The 15,191-nt window shown below is 51.1% G+C and overlaps 1 protein-coding gene across 1 annotated transcript; it reads right to left on the reverse strand.

The window, feature by feature from the left end:
• Positions 1-1,102: 1,102 nt before the first annotated feature.
• Positions 1,103-14,808, reverse strand: LOC144933022 (solute carrier family 2, facilitated glucose transporter member 11-like). The gene is made up of 12 exons (XM_078857457.1): positions 14,499-14,808; positions 11,794-11,892; positions 9,700-9,860; positions 9,116-9,240; positions 7,698-7,827; positions 6,647-6,795; positions 5,810-5,997; positions 4,842-4,952; positions 4,079-4,180; positions 3,648-3,723; positions 2,619-2,746; positions 1,103-1,853 (listed from the first exon to the last, which is right to left on the reverse strand). Exons 1-12 carry the CDS (start codon positions 14,571-14,573, stop codon positions 1,629-1,631), a joined length of 1,569 nt encoding a protein of 522 aa, XP_078713583.1. The 5' UTR covers positions 14,574-14,808; the 3' UTR covers positions 1,103-1,628.
• Positions 14,809-15,191: the final 383 nt, after the last annotated feature.

Here is a 15,191-nt window from a genome sequence, read left to right on the forward strand (position 1 = left end):
ACAATATGACACCCCCCCCCCCCCCCTTCAAAATAGCTATTTATCTAAAGTTTGTTGACTGTAACGCGATATCGACAAACACTATCGTGGGATTTTATCATCGAGCGGGTCTCAGGAGCTCTCCCCTCCTAACATGGCGGGCGAGTTGCGCGGGCGATGACATCACGGGGCCTTCGTCTCCGTGGCAACGAAGCCTGCGGCTGGTTTTGTTTATATCTCCCGCCAAATTTGGTGCAGCGCGAGGATTACAAACACGTGACGAGTGTGCTGGGCCAATGGCGCGATTGCAATTCTCCGCGGGGGGGAGGGGGGGTGCGCGGGATTCATTTTGTTTGGTGCCTGCAGGGAGGAAAAAAAGCGCGGGAAATTACACGGGGGCCGCACCATTGCGTAATGGCGAGACTCACGCGACTGACATTGATGGTTTAAGGGGCCGGCCAATACATGACGTCACGCACCTGGGGGGGGGGTGGGAGACATTTGTGACGATGTGTGACGAGGGGGAGGGGTTTGAGAAATGTGACGTCACATCAAAATTTCGCAACTTTCAATAAATATAGAATTGTTATAACAACACTAATTGTTATAACAACACTCCTACAACATCAGAGTGCAGCGCCACATTAAATACGCACTACAATGACGATAGTTTAAAGCGATTTGAAGCATGTTTTATTTTGAGGGGGGGGGGGACAGAGCTTTGTGACGTCATATTTGAGGGGGGGGGGTCTGACTTTTTGTGACGCCGTGTGACTAGGGGGGGGGGGGGTCAAAAATCGTCCAAAATCGCGTGACGTCATTTATGGACGGCATTTTGATGTGACGTCACAATTCTCAATCCCCCCCCCGTCGTCACACATCGTCACAAATGTCTGACCCCACCCCCCTAGGTGCGTGACGTCATTTATGGACGGCCCCTCAGCCGAACCGCTAAATCTCATGAAAATGTCTTCAAAAATGGGTAGCAGCCGGAGAAACTGTGAATTCGACAACGTCATTGCCATGTTAAGAAACGTACGAAGTGTGGTCACCATCTGGTGAAGTCTTCTTCGTGTAAAGCACTCACAAAGGGTTCAGGCCAGCACCTAAAATTGACGCGTTTATTATATATATTTTTAATACAAACATTAAAATAAAAACGTTTAATTGACGCTCCAGTGATGTAATCTGTGTTATACATAGCAGGGTTACATTACGGGTGTTAATTGTTAATTATCAAATCGCGTAATTACTGCAGTTGGCACTATCAAAGTGATCTAGTTTTTCGCGTGAACACATTTCCGGACAACATTCGAGTCTCTTGAGTGAAAAAACGTTTTGAACTGTTTGTTCCGTAGTTTCGGTTTTCTTGAATTGTTTAAAGACTGGTTAGTCAATCATATGCATCTAAGACATTGTCCGTAATCAAAAGTCTACATGTGGTGTAACAGTGCATTCATTTTAACATCACGAAGTGAGAACAGTGAAATTCGGGATGGTTGGCAAATTCAGCACGCACGTTGTAACATTCCACTGAGAAGCAGACGGTGCGTATTTCCATGCTTAACACCCCTGCAGTATTAACTAGGGTGACCGCTAGGCTGCAACAAGCATCGGACCCCGCCACCGATGGGCCACATCACACCGCCCTATCTCGTCATCCCCACCCCACCCGACTTTCCCTGTAGAACCTCAGCTCCCCCCACTGGGTCAGGGCGTGCGGCTCCGTGCTTGCCCGCGTTCAGCGACTGGAAGTCGCGGCTGATCTCGAGGAAGGAGCGGTCTCGCGTCTCGGGTAGCACGAGCCCCGCGTAGAACGCGCACAGCATGCACGCCACGGCGAACACCAAGAACGTGAAGGGACCCAGCACCATCTGCGAGAGAGAAGCGCGAGGGCACGGGTGACGGCGTATGAGGGGTTCGTTTGGCGGCTGCAGGTGTCCCGTCGACTCCCTTAGGGGTGCCACGGTGGCGAGATGTTCACTATCTCGCCTGGTATACAGGAGGTCGTGGGTTCGATCCCGACCCTGATGCCTGCTGCTGTATATATGGAATTTGCGTGTCTCTCTGATTTCTCCTTGCAGTTAGCGGAACACCGTGTCAACGCGAACATCTTTCCACTGATTACGGAACCAGTGGATTACGAGATCTGCGATGTGGTCCACCCATATCAACGTGGATTCTTGTGAGTTTTGATGTTCTTAAAAAATATGCGTCGAAACTCACGGACTCTAGACTCTAGGGCTTTTGCCGCCGCGAATTGCAGAAGTTTCTATGAACCGTGGGGAAACCGCAAATGCTAGGAATGATCAAACTATTGAAGGATGTTTTTTTGGAGGTTTTAAAGTAGATGGAGAGACAATATTACTATTTACCATAGGTTGTAAGCACGTATCCAAGTAACTTGGCGTGATATAATGTATATACATTGTTTCAAGCTCTTGCATAAACCTGATACAAGACATTTAACATCTTATTAAATACGTAAGTCATCACGTGAGCAATTATACATCATTGCCCAAATAGGTCATCCAGACTCGAGCACTGCACAATGTCAGTGATTTCAGGCAGGCATCCCAGGGTCAAAGTCCGGGGCTGATGGTGTCGGGGTCTCATGGTGGCTGTGCGCAGGATCTCACCATGAGGAAGGGGTACATGAGGCTGACGGCGAGCAGGCTGAGGGAGATCACCGATCCGCTCAGCATGAAGGCTGCAGGGCGAGCCTCCTGCGTGAACAGCTCTGCCGCCAAGATGGCCGTCACTCCACCTGGGGTGGCGCGCACGCGGGTCAGAGGTTCTCGGCTCACCGGGGGAAGGTCTGCAAGGCGACCCAGCGACACAAGGGGGTAATGTACCAGTTGTAGAAGTACTGCGCTGGTGGTGATGTTGAGATCCTGGGTTTATCTGCCGTTGATTTTCATCGATTTTTTTATGAGCAAATCTGAGATGGCTAATACCGAGTAAACATGCAACGCTGTGCCAGTGTCGTGCCAATGTTGGCCCAACGGTTCAAACCACATGGCAACGTTGGCTTAACGTTGCATGTTGACTGGGTACTTTCTCACGACCCCCACCAAGTTACGTCTTTCTACGTTTACAAATTAACTCCAACCCCATCCAAATATAAATTAATTAATTGCACGTCGAACGTGCCCAATGATTGTTAAACCCGTCTGACGTGATACGCAAAGCAATTAACACTGTCCGCATTAACAAAACCGATTAAAATTGACATTGTCATGTCAGCATTAATTGCTCAGCGCGGTCACGTGGGCCGAGTTTAACAATCATCAGGCGTGTGCAGCATGCAACGAGTTAATTAGAATGGGGGGCGGGGGAGAAAATTGGTAAACGTGGAAAGACGCAGCGTGTTGCGACGACTGTAATTTTGGAAACCCTGGGCTACGTGTTTCAGGGCGCAGCTTGAGAGACGTAGCCGCACAACCGAGACAAAAATACAACCTTGTGAACTTCGTAATCGATGAAACTCTCGACTGGCTGCATCAAGCTACACGTGCGACCAATGTGGGAACCAGAGACTTGCCATCTGCACAGCCGTCTACACAGCCACAGTTGCACGCACAGCGCATGGTACGGTCAGCGGCGTTACCTTCGAACGCAAACGACAACAATGATAACGACGTTTTTGGTCGCGGGGGCCCACTCACCGGGGCCGATGCCGAAGCTGAGGATATAGGCAAAGATGCTGGCCACGCTCAGGTAGGGCATCCATGAAACGCGCTCCTGCGACGCGCACGTGGGCACAGGAGATCGTGAGTTCAATCCCGACCCTGACACCCGCTGTATATTTGGAGTTTGTGTATCTTTCTCCCCGTGGTAGTGTCGATTTTTCTACGGGTCCTCCGGTTTTCCCTCCACATTTAGAATCAACATCACGCGTTTAAAGTATTTGGCTGCTATAAGTGTCCACGTGATCAGGCACTTCGTTGAGTTTATAATTTGTGGCCAGGCTCGCAAAGGTAGTTAACATCTCCGTAAAGTTCGTCGTACGGCTGTAAAAACTCTACAGATATCTCACCCGTGGTGTAGTTGCTCAGGGGACTGGGGTTTATGCAGGAGACGGGTGTGCGCCACTAACCAGGAGGGCCAGAGACAGGGTGTTGATGCAGCAGCAGACAGCCATGGCGAGGTAGCCAGCAACCAGCAGCTTCCTGCGGCCCGTGCGCTCCACCAACATCCCCTGCAGCCAGCAGGCCGACAACGCGCGCACGGCATTGCCTTGCGGCAGATTGGCACGGGAGGCGACGCGTCCAGAACATCGGTGATCAGGAGGTAAGAAGGGGTAATAGGTGGGGACAGAGAGAGAGGGGGGAGTGTGCTCACGGCTCGGCAGTGTCAGTAATCGAAGCATTATCATTCGTATCATTATAATCAGCAGCAGGGTTATCGGCAGCACTATCATAATCAGCAGCAGCATCTGCATGCCATTATAATACGGTCTTTATTAACAGTAATAACACAATCGTCATCTTCAACGGTATCAATCACCATTACCATAATTCCCCTACATCTTGACCTATAACTTTAATGACTGCAGGAATTCATATTCTTTGGGTCTTTCGTTAAAGTCACGTAGATAGGTTGAAATAAAATAACCAAAAAAAAACTACGACGTTTCGATTTGTTGCCCTTCCCCCACACCACCGATAAGCACCGTTGGCTACTTACGGTGCGAAAGAAGTTCAACATAAAGTACATACATCGCTCCCCCTACTATGAAAACTTAGCAGGACCCTCCGCGTGAGAATCGGTGACGTTTTCCTGGGAAAACGAGCGGAATGTATCATCGTCATCATGATCGTGTGTGTGTGTCCACCGTCAACCCCAAGCCCCCCGCATACACAGCAAGTGGCGGTGAGGAGTTCGCAGAGCCCCGTGCCGAGGTTCACGTAGGGGACGCTGTCGGCAGCGATGCCCGCGGCAACGAACACGTACTCGGCGTACGAGTAGAGCTGTGGATGCACACAACAACAACAACAACAACAACCGCCATTCGCCACTAAGTGGCGGTGACGTCACCACGACAATTGTGCCAGGCCAAGTGCACCTTGAGGCCACGTGAAGTGTCGAACGCCCGCTGGCAGGTGGTCTCGGGGCGGACCCAGCAGGTGCCACGGGTCGACTGACTGAGATGACCGAGATGACTGGCTGATGCACCACCTGTGCCCCCTACTGTGCCAACTTGCTATGCTTTAGCCACCCGTGGATGCACACGCACAATCACACACGCAGTACGGCAAGTGGGATTGTGAACACCTTGGTAGAGCTGCACTTAGCCACAAACACGTGACACTAGCACAGAGGCGTGGTGTTTTTGGGGCAGGTACGGGCAGGAAATGTCAGAATAGCAGATTGGGAATAGGCTCGAGAGGACGGCTGCTGCAGAGATGGTTCGATGAGATTGGCTCGTGCGCAGGACCACGAAGCCTTTATTCATCAGCTGTAGATCTACGCTGATGATGAGGGAACGGTGGAGCAGCGGTTAGCGCGTTGCGCTATGAACACGACGTCCCGAGTTCGATTGCCGCTCACGGACAACGCCAGCGACGATGATCTGAACCAGTGCTGGGCCTCCCCTAGGTCGACTCAGCCTGAAATGAGTGTCAGGTACAATGTGTAAACTTTATAACTCGGGGAGACAAAGGCGGCCGGGTGTGGTGCTGGCCACCCATCCGGTGTGCCGTGCCGGCCTTCATAGGTTCTCTCTAACAGCACTTGCCGCAGTAGCATGTTAAGGCTACATGGGGGATCTTTGTTTTTTTTCTTTGTATGTACCCACAGATGCGTGTGATTAAAAGCCGACGCTCACCGCTGTGAGGCCGCTCAGCTGCTGGCCGGCGCTCAGCACCACGATGGAGGTGATCTGCCAGCGTACGGAGCGGTCTTGCAGCAGCTTGAGCAGAGACACCGGCCGCCCGGCCACCGCCAGCCGCTCGGCCTCCATATCCTGCAGCTCACTCCTCAGGTCGGCGCCAGGGCCACGGAGACGGCGCAGGGCTGACAGCGGGGGGGGGGGGGGGGGGCAAGGTTAGGTGAGCAGGAATGTGATGGACAGGTGAGCATGTGGGGGTTCATCTTCTTGGTTCTTTCGGTAAAGTCACGTAGAATGGAAATAATAAAATAATAAAATAAAACATTATTCAATAATTAACATAATTAAAGCTTTAAATCTAAATCATGTGGGGGTTGGTGGGTCTTGCTGAGATCACAATTAGATGAATCCAGGGATGGGTGGACGTACGATAGTTCCATGTTATTGTGCAATGTGATTCAGGGACTGGGTGTTGTCTTGGTGTGGTCTGCGACTGTTGTCGTTTTGCTGCCTTGCCCCAAGCTTGGATTTGGTGTTTACAAATCGGCAGGGATGAAATGTACTTGTGCAATTTGTACTTCTATAATTTATATTTATTTTTAGCGACTTGCTTACCTTTTCTGTATCCTGCACTCCGATCGTCTTTCGTATTGTTTCTTCAACACAACTCGCTGACACCCCACCCCCCCCCTCTCCGCGATGAGCTTCATAGCTCATCATATTCTTCCAGGATAAAAAAAAAATCGTGATTCTTAGTCTGCGGCGGTGGTGCCCTAGCAGACGAATTGGTGGACCTCGGAGCGATTGGACGGAGGTGACGGCGACGGGTCTCACCGGCCAATGCGCCGCGGCGGTCTTCGCGGTCGATGAGCAGGAACCGCGGGCTCTCGGGCAAGGCGGGCAGCGTGGCGAGCTGCACGAGCGCCGGCAGCGCCGTGAGGGCCAGCAGCAGCGGCCACTCCTTCTCGCTGCCCAGCACCTCCCTGGGCTCGCCGGGAACAAAGGCAAACACCCCCGACTATTTAGGCAGGTACTGTTAGCGAGCACCTATGAAGGCCGGTATGGTGCGCGAGGGGGAGTATGGCCAACACCACGCCCGGCCGCCTTTGTCTGCCAAGTGGCGATGTTGTACACACCGCACCAGGTACGCATTTCAGGCTGAGTCGACCTCGGGGAGGCTCAGGACCGGTTCAGATAATCGTCACTGGTGTTGGCCGTGAGCTGGAATCGAACTCGGGTCGCCAGGTTCGTAGCGCAGCACGCTAACCGCTACACTACCACTCCCCACACAGGTTGCACCACTACGGCCATCATCAGCAGCATTATCATTATCAACAGCAGTCTTAGATATCAGTGATATTGAATCACACCTCCGATAAGCACAGTCGGCTATGTAGAAGTTTAACATACATACATACACATTCATTGTATCACGTCGTGAAAATGTATATTGCGGCGACAACCCTAGCACACACACCTGCACACAGCTTGCACGTACACACCTTCTCACACATATACATGCACACACCCACCTCTACACACAACAACAACAACCGCCATTCGCCACTAGGTGGTGGTGACGTCACCACGGCGTTTGTGCCAGGCTAGGTGGACTTTCAGGCCACGTGAAGTGTCGAAGGCTCGCTGGCAGGAGGTCACGGGACGACCCAGATGCCATGGGTTGACTGACTGAGATGACTGGCAGATGCACCAGCTGTGGCCCTGTTCTGTGCCAACTTGCTGTGATTTAGCCGCCCGGCGCGCCACACACACACATCTGCAATACCAACCCTTCACAATCTGTCTCCCTTTTTCACCGCCCCCTCCCCCCCACTAGGGCCCGGAATCCGGACCCCCCCCCCCCCCCCCGGTGCTCAGTACCCACCGCAGACTCGCCACCTGCGCTACCACGATGCCCAGCGTGAGGAACACGATGCAGGACAGGGACAGGGCCCCCCGCAGCCGCTGGGGGGCACTCTCACCCAGGTACATGGGCTGCAGATTCAGCCCCACGCCTGCAAAGCACGGAACAGCTGTTGTCAATCCGCGACTGGATGGAGGCCTGCAAACTGAAGTCAGGCGGCTCTGCCACAGTTAGCATGATAATCGTTTGAACCGCTTGCAAAAGGGAGGTCATTCCGCCAGCTAACTACAAGGGTTGCCACCCCGTTCTGGTGTTCTCAGCATCGCACCCCTCTTTGACATAGCTGTCCTGGGAAATCTAAACGTGTTTTGGGGGCCCTTAAAATGTCAGTTTTTTGTCAGTTGTGTAGCAGATTAATAAGACAAAATTACACCACTCAAGACAATGCATTTACAAAAAGTTGTCCCCTCTTCCGGAACTGTGAGATGTTCATCTTTCTCAGAATGATACGCCCCGGGTTTTGTTTTGTGTATTGCCGAGGTGGCAGGGCTGCTACCACGGTGGAGTAATGGTTGGCACACTTCACTTGCAATCCAGAGGCCACAGGTTGGACTCCATCTCCCGTGCGCAGCAGTTTAAAAAAATGGGGCAAGTTGCTAACATTCCACCGCCTCAGTCCTTTCCCAGCAGGATAAATGGGTACGGTTAAGTCGATTTGCAGGTCATGCGTGGTGAGCTAAAGTGTGGGTGCTTCAACCTTTCTCAAGCCATCTGGCCAACGTGGGATATTAGGCCAAATTCCCTCGATAGGGGCTTGAGTTAAAACCCTTGTTATCAGTTGACTCAGCCCATCCTCTCTACGGGGTCATTAAAATAGGTACCGCTTTGTGGAAGAGTCAACAGTGGTTGTCCTATGGATTGGACTCGCCCGTGCCATAGGAATGTGGAATTTCCACCACTGGCTGTAAACACAGAGACGAGCATTGCCTCCATGCTCATTTCAGCAGGAAATAATTCTCAACTTGACTCGACAGAGCTCCCTCTGTTGGAGGCCCTTCTCTGCCATCATTGGCCGTGAGCAGGCAGTTTATTTTTATTTTACCAGGTAAGGCTCACTAAGCTATGTAGCTCTTTTTCAGAAGCGACCTGGCCACAAATGACTGGTCAACAATGTGGCCTATCGCGTGGAAATTTATAGCAGCTAAATACTCTAAATGCATGGAAGCAAACACCGGAGGACCCGCAGAAAAATCTATGCAACCACAGGGAGAGAGACATGCAAACTCCAAATATACAGCAGGCGTCAGGGTCGGGATCGATCCCATGACCTCCTGCATACCAGGCGAGGTCATTAACATCTCACCACCGTGGCGAGATGTTAACTACCTCGCCTGGTATGCAGGGCTGTGCCAGCAGAGGCAGCATTTCCCGTCTCGTACCAGCGTTGACCCCGGCGAGCAGGCGTCCCACGATGAGGATCTCGTAGGAGGCGGCGGCGTGGGAGCCCCACATGAGCGCGGCGCCCAGCAGCGCAAACACGTTGTTGAAGAGCAGAGTGCCTCTCCTGACAGGTGAGGTTAGGGAGGGGTGGGCAGGGTGAGAGGGTGGGCAGGTGAGAAGGTGAATAGGTGAGAGGGTAGGCAAGTGGGAGGGTAGGTAGGGTGGGAGGGTGGGCAGGTGAATGAGTGAGAGGGTGAATGTGTGAGAGGGTAGGCAGGTTGGAGGGTGGGCAGGTGAACATAGGCTGGTGGGAGGGCGAGTTGGTGGGCAGGTGATAGGATGGACAATTCGGAGGGTAAGATGGTAAGCAGATGAGAGGGTGGTCAAGAGAAAGGGTAAGCAAGTGAGAGGGTGGGGATGTAGAGGTCGTTGGCAGTGTCTGTAGCTGAGAGAGCGAAGTTGAGTTACGTGGACACGTGAGACGGCAGGTGAGCGGGTGGGCAGAATAAATGTGGTCGAGGGTCTGGATCACCTCCCCTTGACCCTCTCACCTGTCGCAAACGCGACCGATCCCCAGGCTCACCTGCCCATGCGACGGGAGAGCGGTCCGGCGAGCAGGGCGCCCAGGAGGCAGCCGAACGTGAAAATGGACACGATGATTGACCACAGCAGCGTGAGCTCGTGTCCGCTCAGTGGGGAGGCCCAGAGGCGCGCGTGGGTCACGTTAGCAAACCGCTGGATGAACTGTAAACGCCGCCAAGAAGCAAAAAAAACATTTTTTTTCATTTGAGTGGCACTCAACCGCCGTGTAACGATCCATTACAGAATGTGTCTCACGCTTACTAGAATAATACTAAGCGCATGAATTAACACGTGCGAGGATTTGAAGTTGTACAGCCCCTTTCGTCACTCAGCCCTTTTTGTCACTCCGCTTCGAGAGGAAGGCCTCCCCAAGCCATGTTGGTCGTGAGGATTGTTCGACCATACTTCACCATGCGGGTCATTGGAGATTGATTGCCGGGTTCACGGCTCATTGCGCTAATGTCTGCTCCACCGCTTTCCCACAAATATATCTGACTTTTGCAAATGTTGCGAACATGTTACCTTTAGGCTAATGTAATGGATGGCAGGAGACAGTATACATTCTTTCGTATGGCTGATGTAGATGCAGAGGAACAACTACAATTCACATCCAGGTGGTCAAGTCAGATCACCGCGTCGGGAGTCGCGTAGGGTATCGCTGTATTTATGTATCGGGTATCCACCACTACCATTGAGATGGATGGTGGCGATATGGTAAGCGATGAAAATAACATTGGCGATGTCCAGTTTGTAGGCTGTGGAAAACTGATGACCATGCAGATATGGGTCCATCAACTCATCTAGATTATGCAGCCATTCACACGCACACACGTTTTGACAGGCACGATGAGCACAGAGTTGGTTAGTCAGAAGTGTGGAGTCACCTCGGTGTGGAATTGCCGAGTAGAGATGACTCAAATATCACGGACAGTTAAGGTGCCTGGTGCCATTGGTTCTGCAAGACTCGGAGGCCTTTGTGTGCATCATGAAGGTTGTTTACTCGATAACAAAGAAAACTCAACATACGAGGGCTATTGGCCAAAACGTCGCCTATTATATACTTTTCCTATTCAGGCCAAAGTGTTATGGACAGAATGTGTGTTTTTTCTCGAGTTGTCTTAAGCTTGTGCACCACCTAGGTATCTCAAAAAATGTTTTAAGTTGTCTTAGCAAACTGGTAAACAGCAGAGATCAAGCAGAAGACAATGGTTAATTTATATGGAGCAAACTATTGACTGAGAGGTTGATAAAAAATTAATTATTAATTTGGAACGAATTATTTTGAAGATATTGTGGCAATAGATCGGTGTTCGCGTATAACGACGCAGTGCCCGATCCACAAATACGAAGGTTGTTGATCTCGATCTACATCAGCAGCTATACGGGGAGAAGAAGACGTGTTCACGTCCACACCAGCTGTCGGTACCCGGTTCACACCGGGTGAGCAAACGATCCTCCCAGAGAACCAGAACTTATTTTCGATTAATCATCCCTGCCGACCACCCCCATAGTTGAGTTTTGGGAGATCTGGCAGGAAACGTAAAACGCGTAAGCAACTGGAAAAGTTCTGCGCGTGACGGAGAGAACGCGTGCGGGGAGAGCGTGCGTGGAAAGGTTGGTGATGCAGAGTTTGGTCAAATGAAGTTGGACACACCTGGATGGAGGTGGTGTGATAGAAGGCAAAACAAGAGTTTGTGTTACACAGTTGTCCAACGTCGTTCGTGTTCGTCAAATGCCACTGAGGTTTGTCCATGTGGAGCGGTGACGCAGTGATTATCACACTACAAACCAATCAAATAAGTTTGATTCCTGGCCATGGCTAACATCAGTGGCAAGTGATAGCCGAACCGGTCCCGGGTCCGACCTTCACCAATCCTCACTGACAAGCGTGGAGAAGTATGATCAATACAACTGCCATGGCCGACGAGGTGTGGGGGAAGGCCTTCGTTCATCAGCGGATTGACACGGGACTGTAGAGTGAACGTGTATTATTTGTGGCCGTTGTTTTACGGGGTCTGCCAGTGCTTCGAGCACGACAACTGCTGCTGTAGTGGTGAGCAGGGAGGATCCACATCTGTGTCGCAACTACACGCACCCCCGTGGGGGCGCTGATGACCGCCACGTTGAAGCCATACTGGAAGCCGCCTCCAATCCCGGCCGAGAAGCACATGGCGCCCAGCAGTAGCCATGGCTCCTGCACAGTGGCAGGTGGGGAGACAGGTAAAATACAAAGACAGACAAATCAATCACCCGTATGGCCTTAACACTGCGGGAGCAAGTGTAGTTAGTGAGCACCTATGAAGGTTGGTACGCATACGAGGGTGTGGGTGCACAGCACCACACCTGACCAGTTTTGTCTCCCCTCGTGGCGATGTTTACACACCGTACCAGGTACTCACTTGAGACTGAGTAGATCGAGAGGAGGCCCGGAACCGGTATCAAATAATCGTCACTGGTGTTGACCATGAGCAGGAATTGAACCCGGATCGTTGGGTTCGTAGCGCAGAGCGTTACCCGCTGTGCCACCGCTCCTCATCGGGATACAGACAGACAGCTGTACGATTTATGCGATACAGCCCACGGGGTCGGAAACGACTATTTTCGACGACCCCGCGGCGATATGAGTTGTGCCGCTTCGAACCGATTGTCTGTGACTTCATGCATTTTAGCCTCACTAATCGGGTACTAGAGGGGCACATTTTCACCCTGCCAACGTTTTACTGAAAAAACCCCACAGTGAGCCTCTAGTATTCATATTATTCGCAGTATTATTATAACGCTACATTGTGTGTTAACGCGACCCACCAACGTGAAAGTCCTTTTCAGACCTTGGTTAGAAATAAACAAGGGTTTCCCCCAATCCTGCTACAAAGACAACGGATCTCCCTTGTTGCATGTTCAGCCCCAAACGCTGTTAGCGAGCGCCTATCAAATGGGTTGGTGTCGCCAGGACCACTGCAGGAGCCGATGTTTAATTCCACTGCACCAGATGCTCATTCAAGGGCGAGACGACCTTTGGGATGAGGCTCGGGACCGGTTCAGATCTTCACTCCTATTAAGCCTCGAGAATGAAACTCGGGTCACTGGGTTCGTAGCGCAACGCATTATCCACTGCACCGTTGCTCTCCATGCAATACAGATAATAATAAAGATCCCCCGTATCGCGTTCACAGACTGTTGGGACAAGTGCTGTTTGCGAGCACTTTTGAAGGCCGGCACGGGACACGAGTGGGTGGGTGGCCAACACTACGCCCGGCCGCCTTTGTCTCCCCAGTGGTGATGTTTATACATACCGGATACCCATTTGAGGCTGAATCGACCTAAGAGAGACCCATGACCGGTTCAGACAATCGCCACTGGTGTTGGCCGTAAGCGGGAATCGAACTTGGGTAGCCGGGTTCGCAGCGCACTAACTGCTACACTATCCCATTGGAACCTCATTTGCCAGTAAAAATATGATAATTGGTTTTTACCCTTCTATCTGGCAACGAAACTGACACCTTTTTACAAGGAGTCATGTTTGCATAGACCACAATACCTGCAGTCATAATGCAAACAAAAAAACAGTGCACATTATCAGAGTTATGTTGTTTGTTTGCATTATGACTGCAGGTATTGTGGTCTATGCAAACATCACTCCTTGTAAAAAGGTGTCAGTTTTGTTGCCAGATAGAAGGGTAAAAAACCAATTATCATGCTACACTATCGTACACATAAATACACAAGTTGTATCATTAACAGCCCCTTTTAAAATCCACGAATGGATGAAGGCCTCGCCACGCCGTGTCGGTTGTGGGAGTTTGACCATACTTCGCCACGCTTTGTCAATGCGGGCTGGTGTAGAGGCGAGCTTCCCAGGACCGGTTCTAATATCACGGGCTACTGATGTTAGCCGTGAGTGGGAATGGAACGCAGGTCGCTGGATTCGCACGCACACAGATAAATACACTTACACACTCGGTGTATATCCAGGGATATCCACATATACATGCGTCTCTCCATGGCACAGTATGTAGTTTTTTTCATTACAGTACTTGGTTATGAATAAAAGTCATATGTCCATTATATATCTTAAGGATTATTTACACTATGCGTCAGCCCTTACCGAAACCGTGTATGTTACGTGTACAGACCTTTGTTAATGTTTAGGGGTCTCACCTTTCCGTGCTGTTCGTAGGGGGTTCGTTCACCATACTTCTCCACGTTGGTTCGTGAGGGTGGGTGAAGGCATCTAAACGTTTACGGTTCTTAGAGCTTGCCAATATCAAAGAAAAGGTGCAATATAATGCAAGTCAAAGCGTCTCCCTTCTCGATTCCGCATTTCCCACGGCGGGTCTCGTCCGTCCAAGATCCACCGATCTGGCATCGCTACCCATCAAATTATGAAATCTCCCTGCCGCAACCTTAAATAAGGGGCGCCGCAGTGGAGAGATGTTAACTACCTCGCCTGGTCTACATGTAAGCCGTGGGTTCGATCCCGACCCTGACGCCTGCTGTATATTTGGAGTTTGCGTGTTCTCCTCGTGGTCGCGTGGTTTTTTTCTCCTGGTCCTTCGGTTTTTCCCATCCACATTTATAAAGATGCGTTTAAGAGTATTTGGCTGCTAGAAATTTCCACGTGATTAACAACTTCGTTGAGCTCATCATTTGTGGCCAGGTCGCTTCTGAAAATGAGCTATGGAACGCCGAGTGCGCCTTACCTGGTAAAATAAAGCATTTTTCATAGTTTAGTTTAAGGGGCGTCTCACGAATCTATTGGCGCCGCTGCCTCGCCGGACGCGTGGCTTTTCGTCGACTTACCTTGTGACCAGAGGGTCCTTTCTCCTCGAAAATGAGGGCATCGGTCTCGCTCGGCTCCTCGTCGTCTTTCGGCATCGCGCTCTGTCCACGGGATTCCCGGAGAGGCGATTACTTTTCAGTCGTCCGTACTCACCAGCCCATAGAGACAGCCAACCAGGCTACCAACCCATTCCCAGCCAGCCTAAGCCAACCCAAGCCCTATCGCCTCCCCCACCCACCCTCTGGTGTTGTTCTATAAAACAGCGGACGGGTGGTAGAGAGGGAGGGAATTGAGAGGATGGGGCTAGAATGAGAGAGAGAAAGATCTCGCCAGCGCCCCCCCCCTCCATCATCGCCACCATTATTGTCACATGTCCCATTGCCGACGAACAAGTTACACATTTCAACAAACTCGTCTTGTGCATGTTGTCCGAGAGACAGCGTGCTCTTTGTGCGTGTAGACGAGTGGTTTCTTGTTCCCGTGATGAGTTTTTTTTACTTTAACACACACACAGCATGTATACGCATGTGTGTGTTTCGAGCCGACAGCTGTCACTAAAGAAAAATTGCATTTGTATGCTAACAAGCAACGTACCAAACACAATGTCCTTCTTTGCGGAGTTACCATGTGCATGAGTCATATTTACTGGCACATCGGAGTCAGAGAAGTTTGGTAGCTTGTACAACTTTACACGAACTCAGTAAACACGTCAA

The sequence above is a fragment of the Lampetra fluviatilis genome, chromosome 6 (assembly GCF_964198595.1).
Source record: "Lampetra fluviatilis chromosome 6, kcLamFluv1.1, whole genome shotgun sequence".
Classification (NCBI taxonomy): Eukaryota; Metazoa; Chordata; class Hyperoartia; order Petromyzontiformes; family Petromyzontidae; genus Lampetra; species Lampetra fluviatilis.

Bases quoted from the DNA above. Each gene is read 5' to 3' on its own strand.
- LOC144933022 (XM_078857457.1), bottom strand. From the start codon at position 14,573: ATGCCGAAAGACGACGAGGAGCCGAGCGAGACCGATGCCCTCATTTTC. The intron at 11,893-14,498 runs GTAAGTCGACGA...GCCACTGTGCAG, and splicing joins AAGGACCCTCTGGTCACAAG to GAGCCATGGCTACTGCTGGG. The intron at 9,861-11,793 runs GTGCGTGTAGTT...CGGCGTTTACAG, and splicing joins TCATCAGCGCCCCCACGGGG to TTCATCCAGCGGTTTGCTAA.